This window comes from Zingiber officinale, chromosome 3A (genome assembly GCF_018446385.1).
Source record: "Zingiber officinale cultivar Zhangliang chromosome 3A, Zo_v1.1, whole genome shotgun sequence".
NCBI lineage: Eukaryota > Viridiplantae > Streptophyta > Magnoliopsida > Zingiberales > Zingiberaceae > Zingiber > Zingiber officinale.
The window spans coordinates 161,096,180-161,116,662 of record NC_055990.1 but is presented as its reverse complement, the minus strand read 5'-3'; the positions used below and the strand labels follow the sequence as shown (position 1 = coordinate 161,116,662).

The 20,483-nt window shown below is 42.0% G+C and overlaps 3 protein-coding genes and 1 non-coding gene across 7 annotated transcripts; 2 read left to right on the top strand and 2 right to left on the bottom strand.

The window, feature by feature from the left end:
* Positions 1 to 5,984: 5,984 nt before the first annotated feature.
* LOC122050846 lies at positions 5,985 to 6,671 on the top strand. The gene is made up of 3 exons (XM_042611718.1): positions 5,985 to 6,377; positions 6,484 to 6,557; positions 6,617 to 6,671. The coding sequence occupies exons 1-3, from the start codon at positions 5,985 to 5,987 to the stop codon at positions 6,669 to 6,671; spliced, it is 522 nt and encodes a 173-aa protein (XP_042467652.1).
* Positions 6,672 to 11,066: 4,395 nt separating this feature from the next.
* LOC122053144 (transcription factor bHLH110-like) lies at positions 11,067 to 16,609 on the bottom strand. Its single transcript, XM_042615049.1, has 10 exons — positions 16,540 to 16,609; positions 15,527 to 15,533; positions 14,678 to 15,351; positions 14,517 to 14,597; positions 14,348 to 14,434; positions 14,102 to 14,257; positions 13,090 to 13,155; positions 12,600 to 12,665; positions 12,452 to 12,520; positions 11,067 to 11,608 (listed from the first exon to the last, which is right to left on the bottom strand). The coding sequence occupies exons 3-10, from the start codon at positions 15,314 to 15,316 to the stop codon at positions 11,264 to 11,266; spliced, it is 1,509 nt and encodes a 502-aa protein (XP_042470983.1). The 5' UTR covers positions 15,317 to 15,351; positions 15,527 to 15,533; positions 16,540 to 16,609; the 3' UTR covers positions 11,067 to 11,263.
* TRNAV-CAC lies at positions 13,780 to 13,853 on the top strand. The gene has a single exon. It is a non-coding gene; the product is annotated as a tRNA-Val (tRNA).
* A 438-nt stretch (positions 16,610 to 17,047) lies between the features above and the next one.
* LOC122054214 (probable E3 ubiquitin-protein ligase RNF144A-A) lies at positions 17,048 to 18,519 on the bottom strand. 4 transcript variants are annotated; one of them, XM_042616024.1, is made up of 4 exons: positions 18,362 to 18,519; positions 18,072 to 18,273; positions 17,395 to 17,968; positions 17,048 to 17,321 (listed from the first exon to the last, which is right to left on the bottom strand). In XM_042616024.1, exons 2-4 carry the CDS (start codon positions 18,256 to 18,258, stop codon positions 17,240 to 17,242), a joined length of 843 nt encoding a protein of 280 aa, XP_042471958.1. In that variant the 5' UTR covers positions 18,259 to 18,273; positions 18,362 to 18,519; the 3' UTR covers positions 17,048 to 17,239. The 4 variants fall into 4 exon arrangements, with proteins under 4 accessions (XP_042471958.1, XP_042471956.1, XP_042471959.1 ...); XM_042616022.1 differs by having other exon boundaries at positions 18,072 to 18,286; positions 18,362 to 18,513; XM_042616025.1 differs by having other exon boundaries at positions 18,072 to 18,262; positions 18,362 to 18,513.
* Between the last annotated feature and the right edge of the window lie 1,964 nt (positions 18,520 to 20,483).

Here is a 20,483-nt window from a genome sequence, read left to right as displayed (position 1 = left end):
AATTTTTAAAATACTTTTTTTAAATAATTTTTTTTTAAAAGATTTTTAAAACAATTTTTAAATGAGTTTTTAAGTAATTTTTTTTAAATGGATTTTTTTTGTTTTAAAAGAATTTTTAAAATAATTTTTAAAGAATTTTTAAAATAGTTTTTTAAATAATTTTTAAAATAGTTTTTAAAGAATTTTTAAAAGAGTTTTTAAAGAAATTTTAAAAGAGTTTTTAAAGAATTTTTAAAATAGTTTTTAAAGAATTTTTAAAATAGTTTTTAAGGAATTTTTAAAAGAGTTTTTAAAGAATTTTTAGAATAGTTTTTTAAAGAATTTTTAAAATAGTTTTTAAAGAATTTTTTAAAATAGTTTTTAAAGAATTTTTAAAATAGTTTTTAAAGAATTTTTAAAATAGTTTTTAAAGAATTTTTTTAAAATAGTTTTTAAAGAATTTAAAAGAATTTTTAAAAGAATTTTTAAAGAATTTTTAAAATAGTTTTTTAAAGAATTTTTAAAAATAGTTTTTAAAGAATTTTTAAAATAGTTTTTAAAGAATTTTTAAAAGTGTTTTTAAAGAATTTTTAAAATAGTTTTTAAAGAATTTTTAAAATAGTTTTTAAAGAATTTTTAAAATAGTTTTTAAAGAATTTTTTTAAAATAGTTTTTAAAGAATTTAAAAGAATTTTTAAAGAATTTTTAAAATAATTTTTAAAGAATTTTTAAAATAGTTTTTTAAAGAATTTTTAAAATAGTTTTTAAAGAATTTTTAAAAGAGTTTTTAAAGAATTTTTAAAATAGAAATAGTTTTTAAAGAATTTTTTTTAAAATAGTTTTTGAAGAATTTTTAAAAGAGTTTTTAAAGAATTTTTAAAAGAGTTTTTAAATAATTTTTAAAATTGTTTTTTAAAGAATTTTTAAAATAGTTTTTAAAGAATTTTTAAAATAGTTTTTAAAGATTTTTTTTTTTAAATAGTTTGTTTAAAGGAATATTTTTAAAATAGTTTTTTTAAAAAAAACAAATTAATTTTAAAAAATAATTTAGTTTTAATTCGAAATTTAATTTTAATTTGAAATTCGAAATTTAATTTTAATTTGAAATTTGAAATTTAATTTTAATTTGAAATTCAAAATTTAATTTTGATCCTTAGTCATCTCACCCGATCCAAGTTTTCAGTCAGGGAATCCTATAATTTTGTGAGATTAATTAGATTAAATTATAGAGTTTGGTTTAACTTGTGTTAGATTCAGGTTTAGCTTTGGTCTCAACAAATAGGCATTTTCGGATAAACTTCTAAGCTTGGTGAGTCACTTGGACGTCATTAGAAGTAACCAACCTTTCGAGGTTTTCTGAATAGTCCTATCCACGGAGCTTAGTACTAAACCTTGGTCTAACTAGTTGGGATCCATTTAAAGGTAGCTTCGGTCGGTTCCACTTGGCCAAATGCACCAGATTGAAGTCATATATTTCTAGACATGCGATGCCAAGCTTCCCCAACGTACTATCATCAAAAAACTTCACCAGTACCATGATTCAAGTTAAACTGGGTCCCTTTTTAACTAATCCTAATTACCCTGCCGGGTTAGTTTATTTGGGTTACCCTGTAGGGTAAGATAGTTTTGGAGGTGCCTGCTATTCTGGAGCCTCCCCCTGAATTATTGGCTTTTAATTTAAATTTTCGTTTTAGGTTTGTGTCTAATTAGAGTTGGTTTTAGTTAAGTTTTAATGTTTAATTTGTAATTTAAGTTTAAGTTTTTAATTTTGAATTAATTAAATTGGTCAAATTATCTTTCTTTAAGAGAGTGTATTTAATATTTGAATTTTCTTTCAATTTCAATTTTATTGGGTTAATTGAATTATCTTTCTTTAATAGCTTATTTTTAAAGTTTAAGTTTTTATTTATTTTTAAATTTGAATTAACTAAACTGTTTGAATTATATTTTCTTAACGGTTTATCTTTTATCTTTTTATTAATTGTTAATTTTGAAATTTCTAGATTATTTTTGTTTAATATGTTATCTTTAACATTTAATTTTAAGTTTGTTAAATTCCGTTTTGATTTTATGTTTGATTTTATCCTTATATTTTCTTTGCCTTTTAACTTGATATGGTTAATTGAATTTATTAGATTAGTTTTATCTTTAAAGTTTAATTTTTTATTAATTAAATTATCTTGGTTTTGGATAACATTTTCTAGATTTTATCTTGATTATTAAATATTTTATCAAGGTATTTATTGATTTTATCCATTTTCTCATTTTTAGCATTTAAATTCAAATTTATTTTATTTATGTCTAAATGCTCACCTAATTTTAAATTTTCTGAATTAATTAAATTATTTTAGTTTGATTTTGTCATTGTTTTGTTTGACCAAGTCAAGGTTGATGCCAAATTGATCAGAGTCTTGATTGACTTGATCAGAGTCTAGATTATTTTGTGATTTTGAATTTAAATCATTTAAATCTAGATTATCATGCACCATACTTGGACTAATTTCATAGTTATCATCATGCTGATTATTTAAACCACTATTAGCAGGGGTATTTTGGTAAATATTACTAACCTTGAGCGCAACCCCTAATTCAGTAGGCTTCTCCGTTGGATTTGACTCGAGTCCACATTTGACTTGAACTTGATCTTCTAGCTCCATCGGCGTCTCGTGAAGCTTGATCAACTGGATCCACAGCTCATATGCATTCTTGTACTTTTCTAATCTGCATAAAATATTGTTAGGTAAAACATTACAAATAATGTTACTTACCTTTTTGTTCAGTTCCGAGTTTTGAGTAGGTTTCCTCAAAATTAGCATATAATCGATGTCTACGCTTCCTAAGAAGCATTCCATTAATCGCTTCCAGTAGTTGAAGTCTTCATGATCGTATGGTGGTGGTTCGCAGGGGTTCCGTCCTTCTAGAAGAGTCATAATTTCCCGACAAGATAAACAAATAAAAAAAATCCCAAGACTTGGTCTTGGATTAGCAGTGCTGGAGAAAGAATATAATATTGCACTAATTTCGAAAAATAATAAAATATTAATAAAAAATATTATTCCAAAATTTTGAAAATGTAATATTTTATCAATATTAAGCAACGGTGAAAAGATGATGATGTGTTTTTCAAAAACGATTTTGGAGGGAAAAAAACGAAAGACGTACCACTTGTAGGACCGTGATCGTTCGATAGAGGGGGGGTGAATATCGATTCGAAAAGTCGAGTAAAACTACGCAGCGGAAAAGTAAATGAACACAACTATTTTTACTTCGTTCGGAGCCTATGACGACTCCTACTCGAAGGCCCGTGGTCCTTGACCACTTTCGTTGGGCAATCACTAGCAATTCGAATATAATTACAAAATGAATACAGGAAATGCTAGTGAAACAAAGTAATATCGACAAAGAAATTAACTAAAAACCGAAGGAGCACTTTGTCGGAGCTTTGTTGGCGTCGCAGGAACGTAGAGCAGCAGGACCAGCAGTAGAAGAGTTCTCAGATTGATTGTTGAAGATGCTCCATCCCTGGGGCATCTTTTATATGCTGCTCCGGGCGCCTGGATCCCTTCCGGGCGCCCTGGTACGACGTGACAGGTCTAATCAACGAACTCCACGTGGCGACGACTCGGCCTGGATAAAATTCACCTCCGGGCGCCCGGATCCCTTCCGGGCGCCTGGACCTCCGGGCGCCCGGATCCCTTCCGGGCGCCTGGACCTCCGGGCGCCTGGACCTCCGGGCGCCCGGATCCCTTCCGAGCGCCTGGACCTCCGGGAGCCCGGATCCCTTCCGGGCGCCCGGACCTCCTGTTTCCAGAAACTTCCTTTCCTGCAAAACAGAGTTAGTCCGAGGCACATATGTATTCTGCAACACAGATTGTTAGCACAATTTATGAAATATAATTAACAGTAAAAATATGACTTAGATTCCGTCTTTCCGAGACCGGAATCTAGTCACGATCTCGACTTAGATATCCGAAATGGATCTAAGCCGGATCGACGCCTAATGTTCCCTTCCCGGGAACGCGTCCTCGCAGTCACTCCCCTCCAGTGACTTACCTCACTTACCTGCCAGACGTCCGGTCAGCTCGTCGACCCGTCTGGACTTCTCGCCAGCTATCTAGTCAGCCCGTCGACCTAGCTGGACTTCTCGCCAAGCGTCCGGTCAGCCCGTCGACCCGCTTGGACTTCTCGCCAGCTATCCGGTCAGCCCATCGACCTAGCTGGACTTCTCGCCAAGCGTCCGGTCAGTCCGTCGACCTGCTTGGACTTTGTGCCAGACATCCGGTCAGCCCGTCGACCTGTCTGGACTTCTTCTGCACACTCGATCAGAGTGTTAGACAACAACAGACTAACTTAACCTGATTTGTCATTCATCAAAACCTGGGTTAAATCGCTAGTGCTAACCGCACCAACAGTGGAACGAGGAGTGCGATCGGACATTCGAGGAGCTCAAAGCCTATCTCAACTCCTTACCAGTGCTAGCCAAGCCAATAGTTGGTGAACCCCTCAAAATTTACCTGTCCTCGACCGATCACGTGGTCGGCTCTCTGGTACGGCCGGACGGCGAGGAACAACTTGTATACTTCTTGAGTCATATATTAAAAAACGATGAATCCCGCTACACTGGTCTCGAAAAACTCGCCTTTGCATTGGTCCTCGCCGCGCGGAGGCTCCGTCCGTATTTTCTCGCACATACCATCATAGTAATGACCAACAGCCCGTTGAGCAGGGTCCTCCTCAATCCAGAAGCGTCAGGATGACTGATCAAGTGGACCACGGAGCTCAGCGAGTTTGATATTCAATATCAACCCCAGGTAGCCATAAAGGCACAATCCCTGCCAGACTTCGTCACTGAGGTGCAGGACCCCGAGCCAGAAGTCATCTGGAAGGTATATGTGGATGAGTCTTCCACCTGACAAGGGAGTGGGGTGGGAATACTACTAATCTCCCCCAGAGAAGAGCAGATGCAATTGTCTGTTCGGCTGGACTACCGAGCAACCAACAATGAGGCTGAGTATAAGGCTCTCATAGTCGGGCTGCAAGCCGCTCGGCACATGGGTGCCATCAAAGTTTTGATTCATTCGGACTCACAGTTAGCCACCCAACAACTCTCCGAAACGTTCGAGATCAATAATGCTCGGCTCAGGCTCTACGCCGAGGCTTTCGAGAAGTTGAAAGTCAATTTCCAGGAGGTGGTCATAAAGAAGTTTCCCCGAGCGAAGAATCAGACAGCGGATGAACTGGCGAAGCTAGCCAGCTCCATATCACTGATCGACATTCAGCAGCTGATCGACCAAGTGTCCCTCGTGGCCCATGTCGACCGGATGGAGGGACTATCCTTTCCCAACGACTGGAGAACGACGCTGATAGAGTTTCTATGAACAAGAGCTACGCCTTCCGATTGGGAAGAGGCTCAACAGTTGTGAAGGCGAGCGGGCAGATTCACATTAATCGAAGAGCAGCTGTACAAGAAAGCTTTCTCCCGCCCGCTCCTTAAGTGCGTCGGGCCGGAAGACATCGACTACATACTGCAGGAGGTACACCAAGGCTCCTGTGGTGGACACTCGGACGGTCATTCACTAGCAAGGAAGATTTTGCTGGCTGAATACTTTTAGCCGACCCTGCAGGAGCACGTCGCTCGGACCGTATCCACTTGCCTGTCCTGCCAAAAGTACAACAATCTCTCACACCGCCCGACGGCGGAAATGAAGACGTCCGTAGTATCCTGCCCGTTTGACCAGTAGGGCCTGGATATAGTGGGGCCCTTCCCCGTGGTGACCGGTCAACGAAAGTTTTTACTCGTAGCAGTCGATTACTTCTCCAAGTGGGTAGAGGCCAAACTGCTAGCCAGGATCACCGAACAGATAGTCAAGAGGTTCATCTGGCAACACCTCTTTTGTCGGTTTGGCATCCCGCGTCGGCTCATCTCTGACAACGGAAGACAGTTTGCCGGTCAGCAACTCAGAGAGTGGTGCGAAGGATACGACATTCAGCAGGCCTTCACCTCAATGGCTTACCTCCAAAGCAATGGGCAGGTCGAAGTGGACAATCGAGAGATCCTGTGGATTCTCCGAGTTTGGCTCGACCACGTCGGGGGCAGCTGGGTGGACGTACTTCCAGGCGTATTGTGGGCAATCCGAATGACGCCAAAGGAGGGGATGTGTGTCACGCCTTTCCACTTGGTATATGGGGGCGAGGCGGTCATTCCCGTTAAGGTCGACATAGAATCTGACTGGTTGCAACAGTACAATGAGGACAACATCAAGCGGAGACAACTTGAGCTTGACTTGGTGGATGAGGCTCGCGTCAAGGCAGCCACTCAACTGACGGCCTATCGGCAAAGAATGAGGCAAAGCTACAACCGGCGCGTGATCCACCCAGCCTTTCAGGTCGGCGACCTTGTATGGAAGAAAGTAAGGTCGGTCGGCGACGTCGGCAAGCTGCAGGCTCCTTGGGTTGGACCGTTCAGGATCGTGAAGAAGCTCCGCTCGGGATCTTACTATTTAGAGGAGGAAGACGGACGACAACTGGAACATCCATGGAGTGCAAACCATCTCCAGCCGTACCGAGCTGGGTGAAAGGTGCGCTGATATATTTAGTACCGTGTATCCCTTCTTTGTCCTACATCTTCTGGCTGCAGGGTTAAAATTCAGAAGCAAAGGATTGCAAAATCAGAGCTGAACCGGCGGCTATAAATACCCGACCCGAAGACCGTCGAGCGGTGATGTTAAACACCAGAGCCGAACCTGCGGCTATAAACACCCGGCCTGAAGACCATCCAGCGGCGACATTAAATGCCAGAGCTGAACCGGCGGCTATTAACACTCGGCCTGAAGACCGTCGAGTGACGATGTTAAATTCCAAAGTCGAACCGGTGGCTGTAAACACCCGCCCTGAAGACCATTGAGCGGCGACGTTAAATGCCAGACCCGAACCGACGGCTATAAACACCCGACCCGAAGACTGTCGAGCGGTGACTATGAAGCTCTGCCTTCGCACCGTTTCAATCTAATATGGGTCTCTGGGAAAGGAGGCGATCCTAACTCGATTGCCGAGCAGCAGCTCAAAGATCAAAAACGAGGTCCTGACGAAGTTAGTAGCGACCGAGGGAACAGGTAATTCGTCCGAATATACACAGCTAGAGAACGAGCAATGGAAGGCCTAGAAAGAGTTCGTTAATCGAAATAAGCCGAAGGGCGAGTACATATATCAAAATACGTCGAATGTCAAGTTCATATCAACAGCTTCACTTTAGATAATTAAAGACCTCATTTGGGATCGTGGTAAGAAGCCCGGCGTGGTCGCGGACAGGAATGGTGAAATCTTCAGGGAGACGACCCTTTGTCTTCAGATAATCAGTCGTGGCAGTGATGGCCAGCTCAAACGCACGAACGAGCTGAGCGCTCGCTATCTCAATAAACTCTGTCGAGCGGATATAGTTTTGCCGTAGGATGGTAGCGCGGGTTGGCTTGGCCTCTTGATATTCTTTAAATGCAGCTCGGGAAGCCTCTAGCGCGTCCTGAAGGTTCGTTAACTTCTCTTGCAGGGCAGTCACCTCTGCCGAGCGGGCAGTCTGTTCAGCGGTCAGCAGGTCCGCCAAGTCCTAGACCCTCCGCGCAAGGGCCCGGGCCTCAGTGTCCTTTATCTCCAGATCGAAGATAGTCGTGTTCTTCCTGGTGTTGGCATGCTCGATCTTTTTGTCATACGTCTTAACCTCAGTCTTGAGCCGATCCACCATGGTCTGTAGACCAGAAGATTTGTGCTGCTCGGCCTCCAGCAATCTCTTGGTCTTGTCAGGGTCCGCCTTCAACTCGACGTAGGAGGGGCCTTGAGGGGGAGCCCCACCAGAAACCTTGAGCTTCTTGAACTCCTCTTCTAGGAGCGATAGGCGGTTGCTCACTGCAATACTCTCCACCCAATACTGCAACAAGATCAGAAGGAAAAATCAGTACCGAACGAAAATAAAAAAAGTGAAGGTTATGATAAGAGTTATCCCGGTGGCCTGTTGTATGTGGCTATCGCTGAGCAGCCCCGGGGGCATCAAAGCAACGCGCGCCCGAGCGTCCTCCCAGACCTTCGCCAGGGGTCCCCGGATGGTTATCTGGTGCTCGGGGCCCGCTAGCCGGTCGGTCGCCTGTGGAGTTTCCTCCGTCGATAGATGCAGTATAGCCTTGATAATCCTACGCCCACCCGGGGTAGATTGAGCAGAGGCTGAAGGGGTAGAGGACTGACCGATCGAATCGGAGCGGATAAGAGATCGCTTGATTTTACGTTGAGCGGGAGGGAGTGAGCTAAGGGGCTGGATGGCGATGGGGTCAGAAGGCCAATCGCCTTGAGAGGGAGTCCGGTCGAAAGATAGCGCTTCCACCATCGCAAGAGCCAACGGAGGGGGAGCGCCCGTCTGCTCGGACACGCGCACGGCTGAGGTGGCCGAGCGGGTGGGTGTACTCGTTCGGCGGCATTTGCGTCCAACCAACAGAAGTTCGTCACCGGAAGACCCGGCTTCCTCGACCTGAATGGTCGGTTGAGTACCCGACGGAGCGGTCTCTCCTGCCGCATTGGTAGTGGCGGTCCGAGCGGCAGACACAACGCCCCCTGTCTACGCCTCTTCGCTCTCACCTTCATGAGAGCCGACCGAGGCGATGCCGAGTCTCTCCGCCTCCTGCGCTGCAACTGCCTCTATCTCGACAGCCTTGCGTTTTAGCATGCCGAGCACCACCGATTTCATCATGGTGGCAGCTGCAAGGAAGAGAAAAGAAATCAGTTAGACCCAAAGAAAAGGAGAAAAAGTTATTTCTTACCAGGGCCACCCAGAAGCCTCGTTCGATTCGGGCTTAGGCCGAACATATACATCATTCCTTCAGGGAGCAACTTGTGGATATCCAACTTCAGCCCGGTCAACAGGGTAGCTACATTGAGGTAGGTCGGCTTGGTCCTATATTTCTTCAGGTCGGGCGGGGGTGGCAGGGAGGTCTGCCACTTGGTCTAAAAGGGAGGTCGTTCGGGGAGACGCGGATAGAAAAAGTAATCCTTCCAATGCTTATTGGAAGAAGACATTTTATCAAAAAAGACAAGGCCGATCCGAGACTGAAACAAAAAGGTACCTAGCTCGGATTGATTCGGATAATAAAAGTAATGAAAAACTTGAGGCCTCAAGGGAATGTCGTGTACTCGAAAAAGCACAACTACGCCGCATAGCAGCCGAAAGGAGTTTGGAACGAGTTGGGCGAGCAGAATGCAGAAGTAGTTACAGACTTCTACTATGAAAGGGTGAATGAGAAATCTAAGGCCAGCTACGAATTGATCTCGAAAAAAGGTAACAGTGTCGGCCGGGGGGTCGTGGGGTCGATCGGACGCCTCGGCTAAAACTATCTCGTAGCCAGGGGAAAGATTGCATGCATCTATTAGACCGGCGGCATCACCCGAGTCGAACCGACTCTCCATATTGTGGTACCAAAGGATGGGAGAAGGGTCAGAGGAGCTAGCCATGACCGGGAAACGAAAAGCTCGGTGGTTTCGCTGAGGGATCAACGGGAAAAGTCCGACAGGGGTAGAAACAGCGCACAGAAAGGAAAACCAAAGCACGAAGGAATGCTACTACAAGGTAGAGCAACGAAGAAGCTTACTAGAAAGTGAAATGCAAAAGAGAGGTGTGCCGAGAGTTCGCCGGAACGCCAAAGGAGTGAGTCGCCGGAGCACTGGCACAAAAGAAATCGCCAAAGCACGAAGGCAACAGCAACGGAACAGAAGTCGGCCTCGAGATTTTATAGAAATGGAGCTCGGCCAGCCGGAGCCGTCCGATCTAGGTCACAGAGATCGAGGCTTGCATCCGGCCGTGGAATTTAAACCGCCGCCTATCCTATCGAAGCTGACGCCCTCGCCGTGCGAAGACGACAGCGGCGCCACATGGCGCCAGGTTAAAGGGCGACATTTAATGGAGACCATCAAGCGGCGTGGCCGCGTGCTCGATTTTAATGACGGGGATCTGCACGAATGCCGAGGGGATTTCGATGCCGACAGCTTTGACCCGAACATTGAGCGATAAGATTAACAATTACCGGTGCACTCCCCGCCGAGCGGCCGCTGAAAGTTCGGCCCAGCGGATTCCCCATGCCCGCCTTAAGCATTTCATCATCGCGGCCAAGCGACTGACCAAGCACTAAACCAATTTATCCAGTTAGTCGAACTTACAGCCTCCTCGACTAGACTTGAAGGGGAGGCATGTGATCTAGTGATAAAGTAGGACCCGGATAGTAGAGGAGTCGGTGACACGCGGGGATCGGAGTCAGCATGGTCAACGTTCTAAGCTCAATTGGCCGAGCGGAGTACTACCCGGACGACAGCGCGACAACCCAACTCAACGCTGGGTTTCCGACGCTCAGAAGCCGAGCGGAGTCCTCGCTTGGCCGGACGGCAGACACTGCTCGATTGCGCATGGCGAGGCAACTACGTGTGGTGAAGCGGAAGCAGGATGAAGCACTAAGGGCGGGCGGGCCTCCCGCTCGGCTCGGTCACTCCCTCAACAGTGTGAGGGGCGCAGCCGAGCGGACCTCCCACTCAGTCTTGTAGACAACCAAATAGCAAGAGGGAGTATCTTCCTCGGGGCAGGTGTCATCGATAGGCAGCATGGTGGGCGGCATGGTCAGGCAGAGAATCGTACGGTGGAAGCTTCCACTGTCACGTCAGGGATATGCCTGGTCTGTTAAGGTATGGCGTCAGACACGTTTTTTTAACACACTCATTACAGGTATGCTTTGAGAAGCATGTACGTCTTGATAAGCGTGCACACACCTTCAGGAGTCCTATATAAGGACCCCCAGACTTCAACGAAGGTATGCGCGATTCACCACTGTAGCTACAGTATTCGTTACTCTGCTTCAATTTTCTCGCCGTCAGGAGCTGTCTTGAGCGTCGGAGGGTCGTCGCCGGGAACCTCTTTTCGGCTCGATTTTGTGCTTGTAGGTTCTTGACAGAGGTCTACACCATCCCGGAGTCTACATGAAGCCAACGGGGATCGCCACGTCCCCAGCGACCATCATCTCAGTACTCGGACAGGATCAATATCAATTATAGATATATAGAAGATTGTGTGAAATCTTTCTCAAATCCAAAATCTTAATTGCATACTTCAAACCAAAAATACATACAAAACTGACAAGCTTAGGTACTACATCTTCTCTTGTAGTATACATATTCAAACAGAAAGCTAACATATTAGAAGACTGAATCTCAACTAAAATTAATCTGATAAAAAAAAAGGGTGGGAATAGCATGGCATATCAGCCAGTTAATTAGGCTTGCAATCTGACAATCTTGCTTTATCATCCAATTGGTGAGCTTCTTCTTTAACCAAGGTTCCATCACACCCACTGACTGTGGAACTATGCCTTATCATCAGTTTTCGAGTGTCAGGTGATACGGCAGTGGAGGTGCCCTTGTTGGTTGAGATTGCAGTGGCTAGACCTACTGGCAGGAGGCAGAGTCCTTTGTTCTGAAGGAGCTGCATCGCACTGGTGACATTAGTTTCCATGAGCTTCACAACTTCCTGCTCGAAGGCTATGCTGTCGTCTAATCCTGAGATGTCTGCACCACCTTGCCCTTCAGAGGATGATAGGAGAAGACTGCTGGAGCCCTGTGGAATTGATTAAAAAAAAGTTGAACAAAAACAAGAATCACACAATGAAGCTGAGGAGATCAATGTAACAGAATGACCAGATGTACGTAGTTGCTTACTACTAAATATACGCATTTCAAATTAAATGTCTCTCATGTGTTTGTGTCTGTTTTTTTTTTTTTTGTTCTTGCACATGATGTGTCTTCACACTACATTGGATTTGAGATTCTTCCCCATTCAAATAAGAGCAACAAGGTTAAAGCTCTCCTAACAGTCCTGTTATATGGATTCAAACTTATGTTCATCTTCTTCCTTTCTAAAAAAAAAAAAATCCGACTTATTTCCTGTTAAGTAGAATAATCCATTTGTTTACGTCAAATAATTGCAACCTCTCTAAGACATCTAGAGCAAATGTAGTCTCATTTGGAAGACCATAGGAGCTAGGAGTCGTGATATAATAGGTGTTGTATAATGATAACAAAGCAAGGTATCAGCTCAGAATTGTGCTTACTATCTATCTGTCATTTGATTCACAGAAACAAATTGATAAAACAATGATTTTATGGGAATGAAATAAAAATATGCATTTCATATTTCATAGACTGGTTAATCCAGGTTTATTCTTTAATCAAACATAAGAAAACTTTTTCCGTTATAATTCATCTAAATGCAATAAATGGTTATGATAGCACTACTGTAAACAAAAAAGAGGTTGTTCACTAGTGCAACAAAAGTATAAGAAAAACTGAGAATAGGTCTGAGTTGATATCCATTCTTCAGAATGTTGAGTAAAAGTGTGGAAACTTCCACAAAGATAGTGTGGACTATGATTGGAATATTGAAAAATAATTGATAGAGCACCTGAGTTTGAGTATCAGTCAGAAGGGGAACAACTGCTCCTGTTGCACCCAACCGGCTCATGCTTAGAACCTTCAATTAACATATTAACAAAATGCAATGAGAAAATAAACTGTTGAAATCACATGAATTGCATTGAAAATGTAGGAACCTTGACTTGGAGTTGCAAGAATTTGACATAGTCAATGATATCATCCAACATTGATGCCTTGTCACTCTACAAAGAAGGGATTGCATGCTTTAGTTATACGAAATTCATTAGGTTGTGGTAGAATATCAAATTGTGGATAGTAATTACAGAAACAAGGAGTTTAAGCACATGAAGTGAAATTTCATGAGAATGGAACACATGGAGACATCCTATACTTTAATTCAAATATATTCAAAAAAAATGCTGAACTAATTGAGATGACTTGGTTCAGATATTAAATAAGTTGGCTATAATTTCCTAATCTAGACCAACAATCTGCTCTACATCAAAGCCTTAGAATTCATCCTTCATTAAATAATTGATGGCAAAATTAGTTTCAGTGAAAGTGAATAATTACCATAATATAAGAGTGCCTCTATGTGTTTTATACAGGAGATTAACAAACATGGTGGAAGTAGAATAGGATAACAGAAGAAAAGATCCCCAGTACCTTATTTGAATTGGGAACAAGCTCTTGTAGATTTTTCATCCTTTCTGCAATCTTTTCTCTCCGGAGCTGCATCAATTGATGGATACACATCAGAAATACTCAATTGTACAACAACATCCATCCATAACCAAGTATTTGGGTTTGACTAATACTAGATAGAAAGACAAATCTACTTCAAAAATGGGTTTACATCCATGTAGCTGAAATCAAATGGTTAGCACTAAGGCAATATTTTGTTGTTGTTGCATCTAAAAATAAATAACATTAATTATCCTAAACATGCCACATAGGAGTTTTAGTTATTTTGGAAACTTTAATTTATGAGAATCAGAAGTAAGATGGCCCCTATTGAGATTTCATTTTGTTTTCCTACCAATTTGTATGAAAACAAAAATTTTTTGAGCATTTGTTCATTTTCATTTTGGGAACAAGGGAAAGCATATGTACATATGCAAAGGCAATGTAATTTGTAGAGAAATTTTAATGATTGTATTCGCTATCTAAATTTGCATTTGTAAAAGAGTGCCTAAAAGTGGAATTCATTAGCAAAAGAATAAATACATATAGATAGAAATAAGGAGTGATTGTAGGGGCCAAATTTGGTGGAGAATAATTTCTATAATTCACATGAGAATCCTTAAATTGTTGCCACATGAGAATAATTTCTTGAACAATGTTAAAAATGTCAATGTCTGGGTGGTGTAGTTGGTTATCACGCTAGTCTCACACACTAGAGGTCCCCGGTTCGAACCCGGGCTCAGACAGTTTTTTATTTTATGCCACCAAGGATCATGGAGACTTTTTTGTATATATGATTGTCATATCTCTAGGGGAGCAATTTTGGCGCTCCTCTAAGAGATAAAACAGTTTGTTAATCAAAATGAAAGATCATTGGGAAAAAAAATTAGTAGAGGACTATAATACAGGGAATAAACCAAGGAGAAAACCATTTTATTGAAACTTTCACAAGTTGACCAAATACTCAGTTAAACAAGACACCAGTACTACTCACTCGTTCTGCAATACTATGAGGATCAGTCGCTTGGCCACGTCGAGCTCTAACACGTGGCTTTGCAGCACCATTGCAACCACTGCCATTTGCTGGAATAACTTGAGATTGAGTAGAACTGTTTATCTGGCTGGTAGTGTGTCCTTCAGATGGCAGTGTCTGCAAAATGTTGAAATACAGTGCAGAAATCAACCAAAAAGAACAAGAACTATTAAATACGCCATGAAAGAAAGTAGTCAAGCAAAAAACCTGCAGCGTGCTAGATATTTGTGCTGTCTTTTTTAATGCCATCATATATGGCTCAGGAGGAAAAGAAGAATGCAGTCCATTTTGCTCCTGCAGTTCTACATTAGCTTAGTCTGGTTAATATAGAATGCAAAAACATGCAGTAGATGGGAAATCTCAAAGTTCAGAGCACCTTTTGTGGCTGAAAGGCACCGGCAACCAAATTTACCTGTTGCCCAACTGAGAAAGAAAGATCATGTAGGTCATTTCGATCCTGGAAAATATTTTGTGCACTCATTAATTGAGTAATGTTACTTCAACATATAAGTAAAGAATTAGAAATTGACTACAAACTTTAACCGGCAAGGATGCATCAGGCAATCTGCCCAGAAAAGAACTCCTATTATCGAAGCTCATTTTTCTCAACATATCATCATTGTTTTCATTCCCTTGATAGCTAAAAGCTGGCATGTTTTCCTGTTCGAAGATCGAAGAGACACTTGAGTACATCGAAGGCCATATTGTTGGTACTGAAGTAATTGAATGAGCTTCCCCAAGAGAATCTGGAAATAGAGACAATTCACTATTGTTGCTCTCTATGGAACTAGATATGACCAATGTACTAAGAGGCAATGACGATTGAAATGATGTAGTTGCTGTAGTATTAACAGTGATCCCTGGTTCTGAGAAACTTCCAACTTGTGCGCCATTGTTCATTAAGACTGAGTTTGAGAATTGATGGTGTAATTCCTGATCTGGTAACCTTCCAGTTGGATATAGATTATCGAGGATCTCATACTTCATACTTCCATCTGCAAGTATGCTAGGTGTCCCATCATGCCCTTGGACGTTCATCTCTTTGTATTCTTCCACTGAATTAGCAAGCAAGCCATTTGTCAGAGATATTCCTGAACCATTCCATTGTGCCCTTGAAGAGGCATTTCCATCGGACCATTTTGAAGATTGACTGTAGGTATCGATTAAGTCATCCATTGGAATGTCTTCAAGAAAAGATTGGTGACCTGGAACTGTAATCAAACCTTTATGACGAACCTTTCCCACTAGACCACAAAGTAGAATTCAACAATTTACATGTAAGAAATATGGCTTGAAAGAATTGACACTGACTCCAACACTTAAAACTTTAGTATCTTGAACCCGATTGCAGCAGTTAATGCTTTATTAATCAAAGAGCGTTTTCACCTGAGATCTAGAATTTAATCTCAATTAACAAACAGCAACAGTCAATTCCCTGTTTCTAAGAATCATATTGAAAACCAAAAAAAACAAAAATCAGTATGAGGCCACATGTTTACGAGAAACACAAAAAAATTGATTCAAGAAGAACAAATGGAGATGTTCTACAGATTTATGAACTCCCGAAGTTACACAACGTGTTTGTTCAATTAAAAACAGAAATAGAAGCAACGGATGCAGAACAACTAAGCTTGTCCACCGAAACTTTTGAGTAAATTTCTCCTGATTACATTGAGAAATTCTACCTATTATATCAGTTTTTCTTCTAGTCTTTTTGAGTTGAACTTAAAAAAAGGAATCCATATTTTACTGATAACAAACCCGATAGTACTGAAGCAAAGCTGATCAGTTCTTGCATCATTCCTGTTTTCTCAGCGCTTCAAATCAATCAATCATTAGCTCTTCCATATTCCCATCAAGACTCCACACAACTTATCCCTGTGGTACAAACTCTGCTTCCTTATAAGAAACTACCGTAGAGCACGCTTTTCGAGTTTCTATTACTTCGATTTCCACAAGCCCCCAACAAGTACATATCTTCACAGTTTCCACAAATAAGATTGATCGAACGAGTTCAAAAATTAAAATCTCAACCATTTCCACCGAGTCATATCAAAGCAAAATCTTCCTACACAGTAAAGCCATAACCTAAAGACCCAAAAAGAGGATTTCACTTGCCGATCGTTCACTTTAGACGCAGCACAAATTCCTAAACATTCCAGAATTTCATCAAAACGATCGAACTAGAAATCCCATAGTATATCAATCGAAGTCATTTCAAACCAAAATGCAACCAGAAACATCAAAGACTCCGACAAACACCCAAGTGTAAGAAAGACACAAACAAGACTCAAATCTACAGCAAATTCCTATCGTAAACGACAGAAGGCGCAAGCGTGAAATCGCAAACGGGATGCTGCAACAAGCACTAAATCGAAGCAGATGACTAAGCGACTCACCCCGATCGTTCGAGCAAACCAGAATCGCTTCGCCGAAAGGATCGAGAAGAAGAAGCAGAAGATTGGGAAGCGTTAAACAAAGTAGAAGACAAAGAAAACAAAATTAAACAATAGTACAAATAACTACTCCAGCTTCCCGAGGAAGCAGAAATGCAAGGTGCGAGTCGTCGACGTGGCGGATCGCCATTGGCTGTAGAGCAGACAGGGGTTTCTATTCCCAGGTTTTGATGCCACCGTTTTCCACGCGGCTCCGAAAAGACGAACGGCTTTTTTAAAAAGAGGAAGCCTTCCGGATGAAATTACAAAAACGCCCCTCCCTAAGATGGCTTTATCGGTTATTTTGACGGCGTTATTTGTAATTCGACGCTCCGGATTAGCCGCCATCGTCGCGTCGATCTCGGCGGAGCTACGGGCGGTGGGGCCGGCGTCTACGTGGAAACTGATAATTCGGGGGTTTCTATGTAATTTCACCGAAAGCGTCTCAAAACATGGCAATTTAGAAAATATATGATAAATTAAGGGCTTCGTTCCTTGTCAATTTAGAGAAATTTGAGTTCTGAATTCAAATAAACAAAAAGACTGAAGCACAATTTATAAGAAATTAAATTTTCTTATAAAAGGCCGCCTTATGAGAAGATGAGTCATTTTTCATGAAACTTCTAATTGGCGTTCTGGTCTGCTTCTAATTGGCGTTCTTCGCCTAAATCCGATCACACTTGGCACAGGAGTGATTGTTCTGCTGCATTGGCGATGCACAGTCGTAGCAGAAGAAATGGCCGCACCTGCATCGACGAAGATATTGCTCAAACGAGTAAATTTGAATGATTTTTAGGCAAAAATAGCAAGATCACGCACCTGCAGCTCATGAACCTGCATCCGGCGATCCTCTCGACGTACACCTTACACTCCGGGCACCTCTGCCACTTGCTGTTCTTCGCCAAATCCATCAGCAGCAGATCCTCCCGCCCTCTCTCCCCCTCGTCGAGCCGGCGGAACTCCTCGCAGTTAACTCCCACGTGCCACGCCACCCGGCACGTCGCGCACAGTTCCCTCTCGCAGTGCGGGCACACCGCGTCGGTCATCTCTACGTCCTCTTCCTCCTTCACGACCAGCGCCGAGCAGTCGGTGAAGGGGCAGTAGAACTTGCTGGGGCCGAGGGCCGACTCGCACAGGACCATGCCCCACCGGTCGAACACGGCCTCGGGCAGGATCGAGCGGCACGTGTCGGGATGCAGCGCGGGCGCCGTCGAGACTTTGCACTGTGGATCGGGGCATTTGACGGTCGCCACGTTGGCTTCGACCTGCGCGGCGATGTACTGGCTCATGCAGCTGTTGCAGAACGCGTGGGGGCAACCCTCTATGGTGAATTGTTCAGTCAGTTCCTTCGTTTCCATGCAGATGTTGCAATCGAATTCGTCTGATTTGGTCCCTTCTCAGAATGGATTATACATTCACAGCCAACAACAAAATCAAATCAAATCAAATGAACAATATATATAAACAAATTAAGTAGTATATAGGAATTAATTAACCAGAAGTTTCCCCTTGCTCGATGACTGTGTCTTGCCGGCCGAACGAGGCGATCGAAGGCGGTGAAATGACTACTAGAAGCTCTTGAAGTTGGAGTTCCTGCGCCAGCGTCTCATCATCGTTGGCGGGGATTGGATCGCCGTCTTCGACCGCGCCGAGCAAGGAGTGGATCGTCGGTTCGTCGGCCATGAGTCTTCTGGTACGCTTTTGATATGCACTTAATAATGTGTGTGTGTAAAATAAAACATCTTTAATCGAGACATTCAAACAGAGCACAGCATTAAGAACTAACCTCTTCCGCTTCTCTAGACGAAACACAAGTCACAAGAACTAGACTCTTCCGCTTCTCTCCACCTTAGTACACGGTATTGATGCTCAAAAAGTGCATGCTTAATCTCTCTATATAATAAAATCACTGGGATTTCGAAGGTTGTGGATCAGGCGGAGCCACCGCCACAACCTTAGGCCTTAAGGAACAAGTCAAGCGGAGGAATCTCATAAAAGGGTAAAAAGGCTCGTAATTTTAAAATTCCTAAAAATATATAAAAGTTATCAAAAATAACTAAATTACTAAGAATATAAAAAATAAATAAATCCTGACATATATACCTTAATTTTCTAACTTTAAACAAAAAAAAATCCTGATAAAAAGGAAAAAGATGGATAAATTTAAAATTCCTAAACGGGTTTAAAATACTAAAAATATGATTATGTTAACTTTATCTGCTTATTATATTGATTTTGAAATTTTCAATTAAAAGAAAAAACTTTTAGCCCGAGAACAATTGGGGAATTCGTACACAAATTATTTCTTAATCTTTGAATTCGTCTTTCCTGGTAAATTAAGCATTAGATTGAACTTGTAAAATGCCGCCACCTTTTCTATTCACAAATACGGCGATTGAGGTGGGTCTTGAGTCGGGTCAGATAACGTGGTCAGAGTAAAAAAAAATGAAAAAAAAAAATGTCAATTTTTGAAGACAGCACAATTGATCACTACGGTTGAGAAATAATCAATCGGAACAAAGAGTCGATCGGACCGAAGAACCGATCGGAATCTGATTTACACAATACTCATAAAGCTTTAAGCTGAATCAGCGTAATGCAAAGCTAGTCTTAACCTTGGGATAGAAACAACACAGTTAACCAGTTCGACAAAATGATTTAACCGATCGGATCATACATCCGATCGGATCATATGGACACTTTGTTCATCCGAGCTCTCTTATTCATTAAAGAGGTTGAGCGAAGATCGAGCCTCCGGTTATAACTCTTTGAGTTGACCAGGTGATATAGTCGAGTGATGGTTGATTGAGGTAGTTGAGAGGCTCGATGAGCTTATTAGCTAAACACATAATAGATCTCTCAACTCAACGACTTCATGATACCTTTTTAGCATTTTGTGTCACGGAGGGAAAAAAAATATTTTGTATGTTAATTGTACATTCAAAGTTTTCTCTCTGTCATATACAAAAATTATAGGTCCATTTTAGAAAATGTGTCCGAGCATTTTTATGACCTGTCATTTTTCAAAATACCTTAAAATTCGTGCATAAATAGTGATAATATAAAAAAGGATCTCCATTTACGCTCACACGACGCTAGATAATTTTACACATCTACTGTTATTGTTATCTTTATATTTGTTCCCCACATCGATCACTTACTTGAGTATCGGAGGGTCAATGTTAGGACCCCCTTCTCTGACCCGACACTAACACTTTGTGACACGTAGGACAACAAGGAGTCTTTGTTTAGTCAACATCAAAGGCACTATACCCATCCAACTATCTTCCTCGCTTTCAGACAAGATCAATTTCCTTAACTACCAGTGAGGTCCAGCCATGGACTGCAGCCCTTGCTTCTATCCTCTTTGTCTTCGTTTTGGAGACATTGACTTCAATTTTCCACTTACTTTGGTCGCCTCACTAGCTCCTCTCTTTCCATTGTCATCCTCCGCTTGTCTTCTCTCAGTGCCTCCCTTCTCTATCTCGCTTACTTGTTCTCATGCCTTTTTCTTGTCACTGCTCGCTACCACGATCACTCCCTCCATTGTTAGACCCTCGAACCTGAAGGCATAGTTGTCGACATGGACGCCCTCGGTCATGGTTGCCATGACCGGATGGACGTGTCCTCCACAATGGCATACTCTTATATCAGTGCAAAATGCGAGCAATTAAAATCCTATGTGATCGAGTATTGCCTCATGTTATGTGCCTATGCCTATGGACCGACTATCTCTATCTAACCATCAGCATCACACTCTTTAATATCAGTCAGCTAGTAAAAATTTAAAATTCAGTTACATATAAAAAAAGGTGAGATGGTTTATGCGAAGTGAACTAGGACCTATTATAGGCAATCGAATCAGCCCAGTCGAGCCCATCTCTAATTTCTAGATCCGTGGATCTATC

Coding starts and splice junctions, on each gene's coding strand:
- LOC122050846 (XM_042611718.1), top strand. CDS start 5,985: ATGGCTTACCTCCAAAGCAATGGGCAGGTCGAAGTGGACAATCGAGAG. Junction 6,378..6,483: donor CCTTTCAGGTCGGCGACCTT/GTATGGAAGAAA, acceptor CTTACTATTTAG/AGGAGGAAGACGGACGACAA. Junction 6,558..6,616: donor CGTACCGAGCTGGGTGAAAG/GTGCGCTGATAT, acceptor TTCTGGCTGCAG/GGTTAAAATTCAGAAGCAAA.
- LOC122053144 (XM_042615049.1), bottom strand. CDS start 15,316: ATGGATGACTTAATCGATACCTACAGTCAATCTTCAAAATGGTCCGAT. Junction 14,435..14,516: donor GTGCCTTTCAGCCACAAAAG/GTGCTCTGAACT, acceptor GTAGAACTGCAG/GAGCAAAATGGACTGCATTC. Junction 13,156..14,101: donor CTCATAGTATTGCAGAACGA/GTGAGTAGTACT, acceptor CAATTGATGCAG/CTCCGGAGAGAAAAGATTGC.
- LOC122054214 (XM_042616024.1), bottom strand. CDS start 18,258: ATGGCCGACGAACCGACGATCCACTCCTTGCTCGGCGCGGTCGAAGAC. Junction 17,969..18,071: donor CGAGCAAGGGGAAACTTCTG/GTTAATTAATTC, acceptor CATTCTGAGAAG/GGACCAAATCAGACGAATTC. Junction 17,322..17,394: donor TGCAGGTTCATGAGCTGCAG/GTGCGTGATCTT, acceptor TCGTCGATGCAG/GTGCGGCCATTTCTTCTGCT.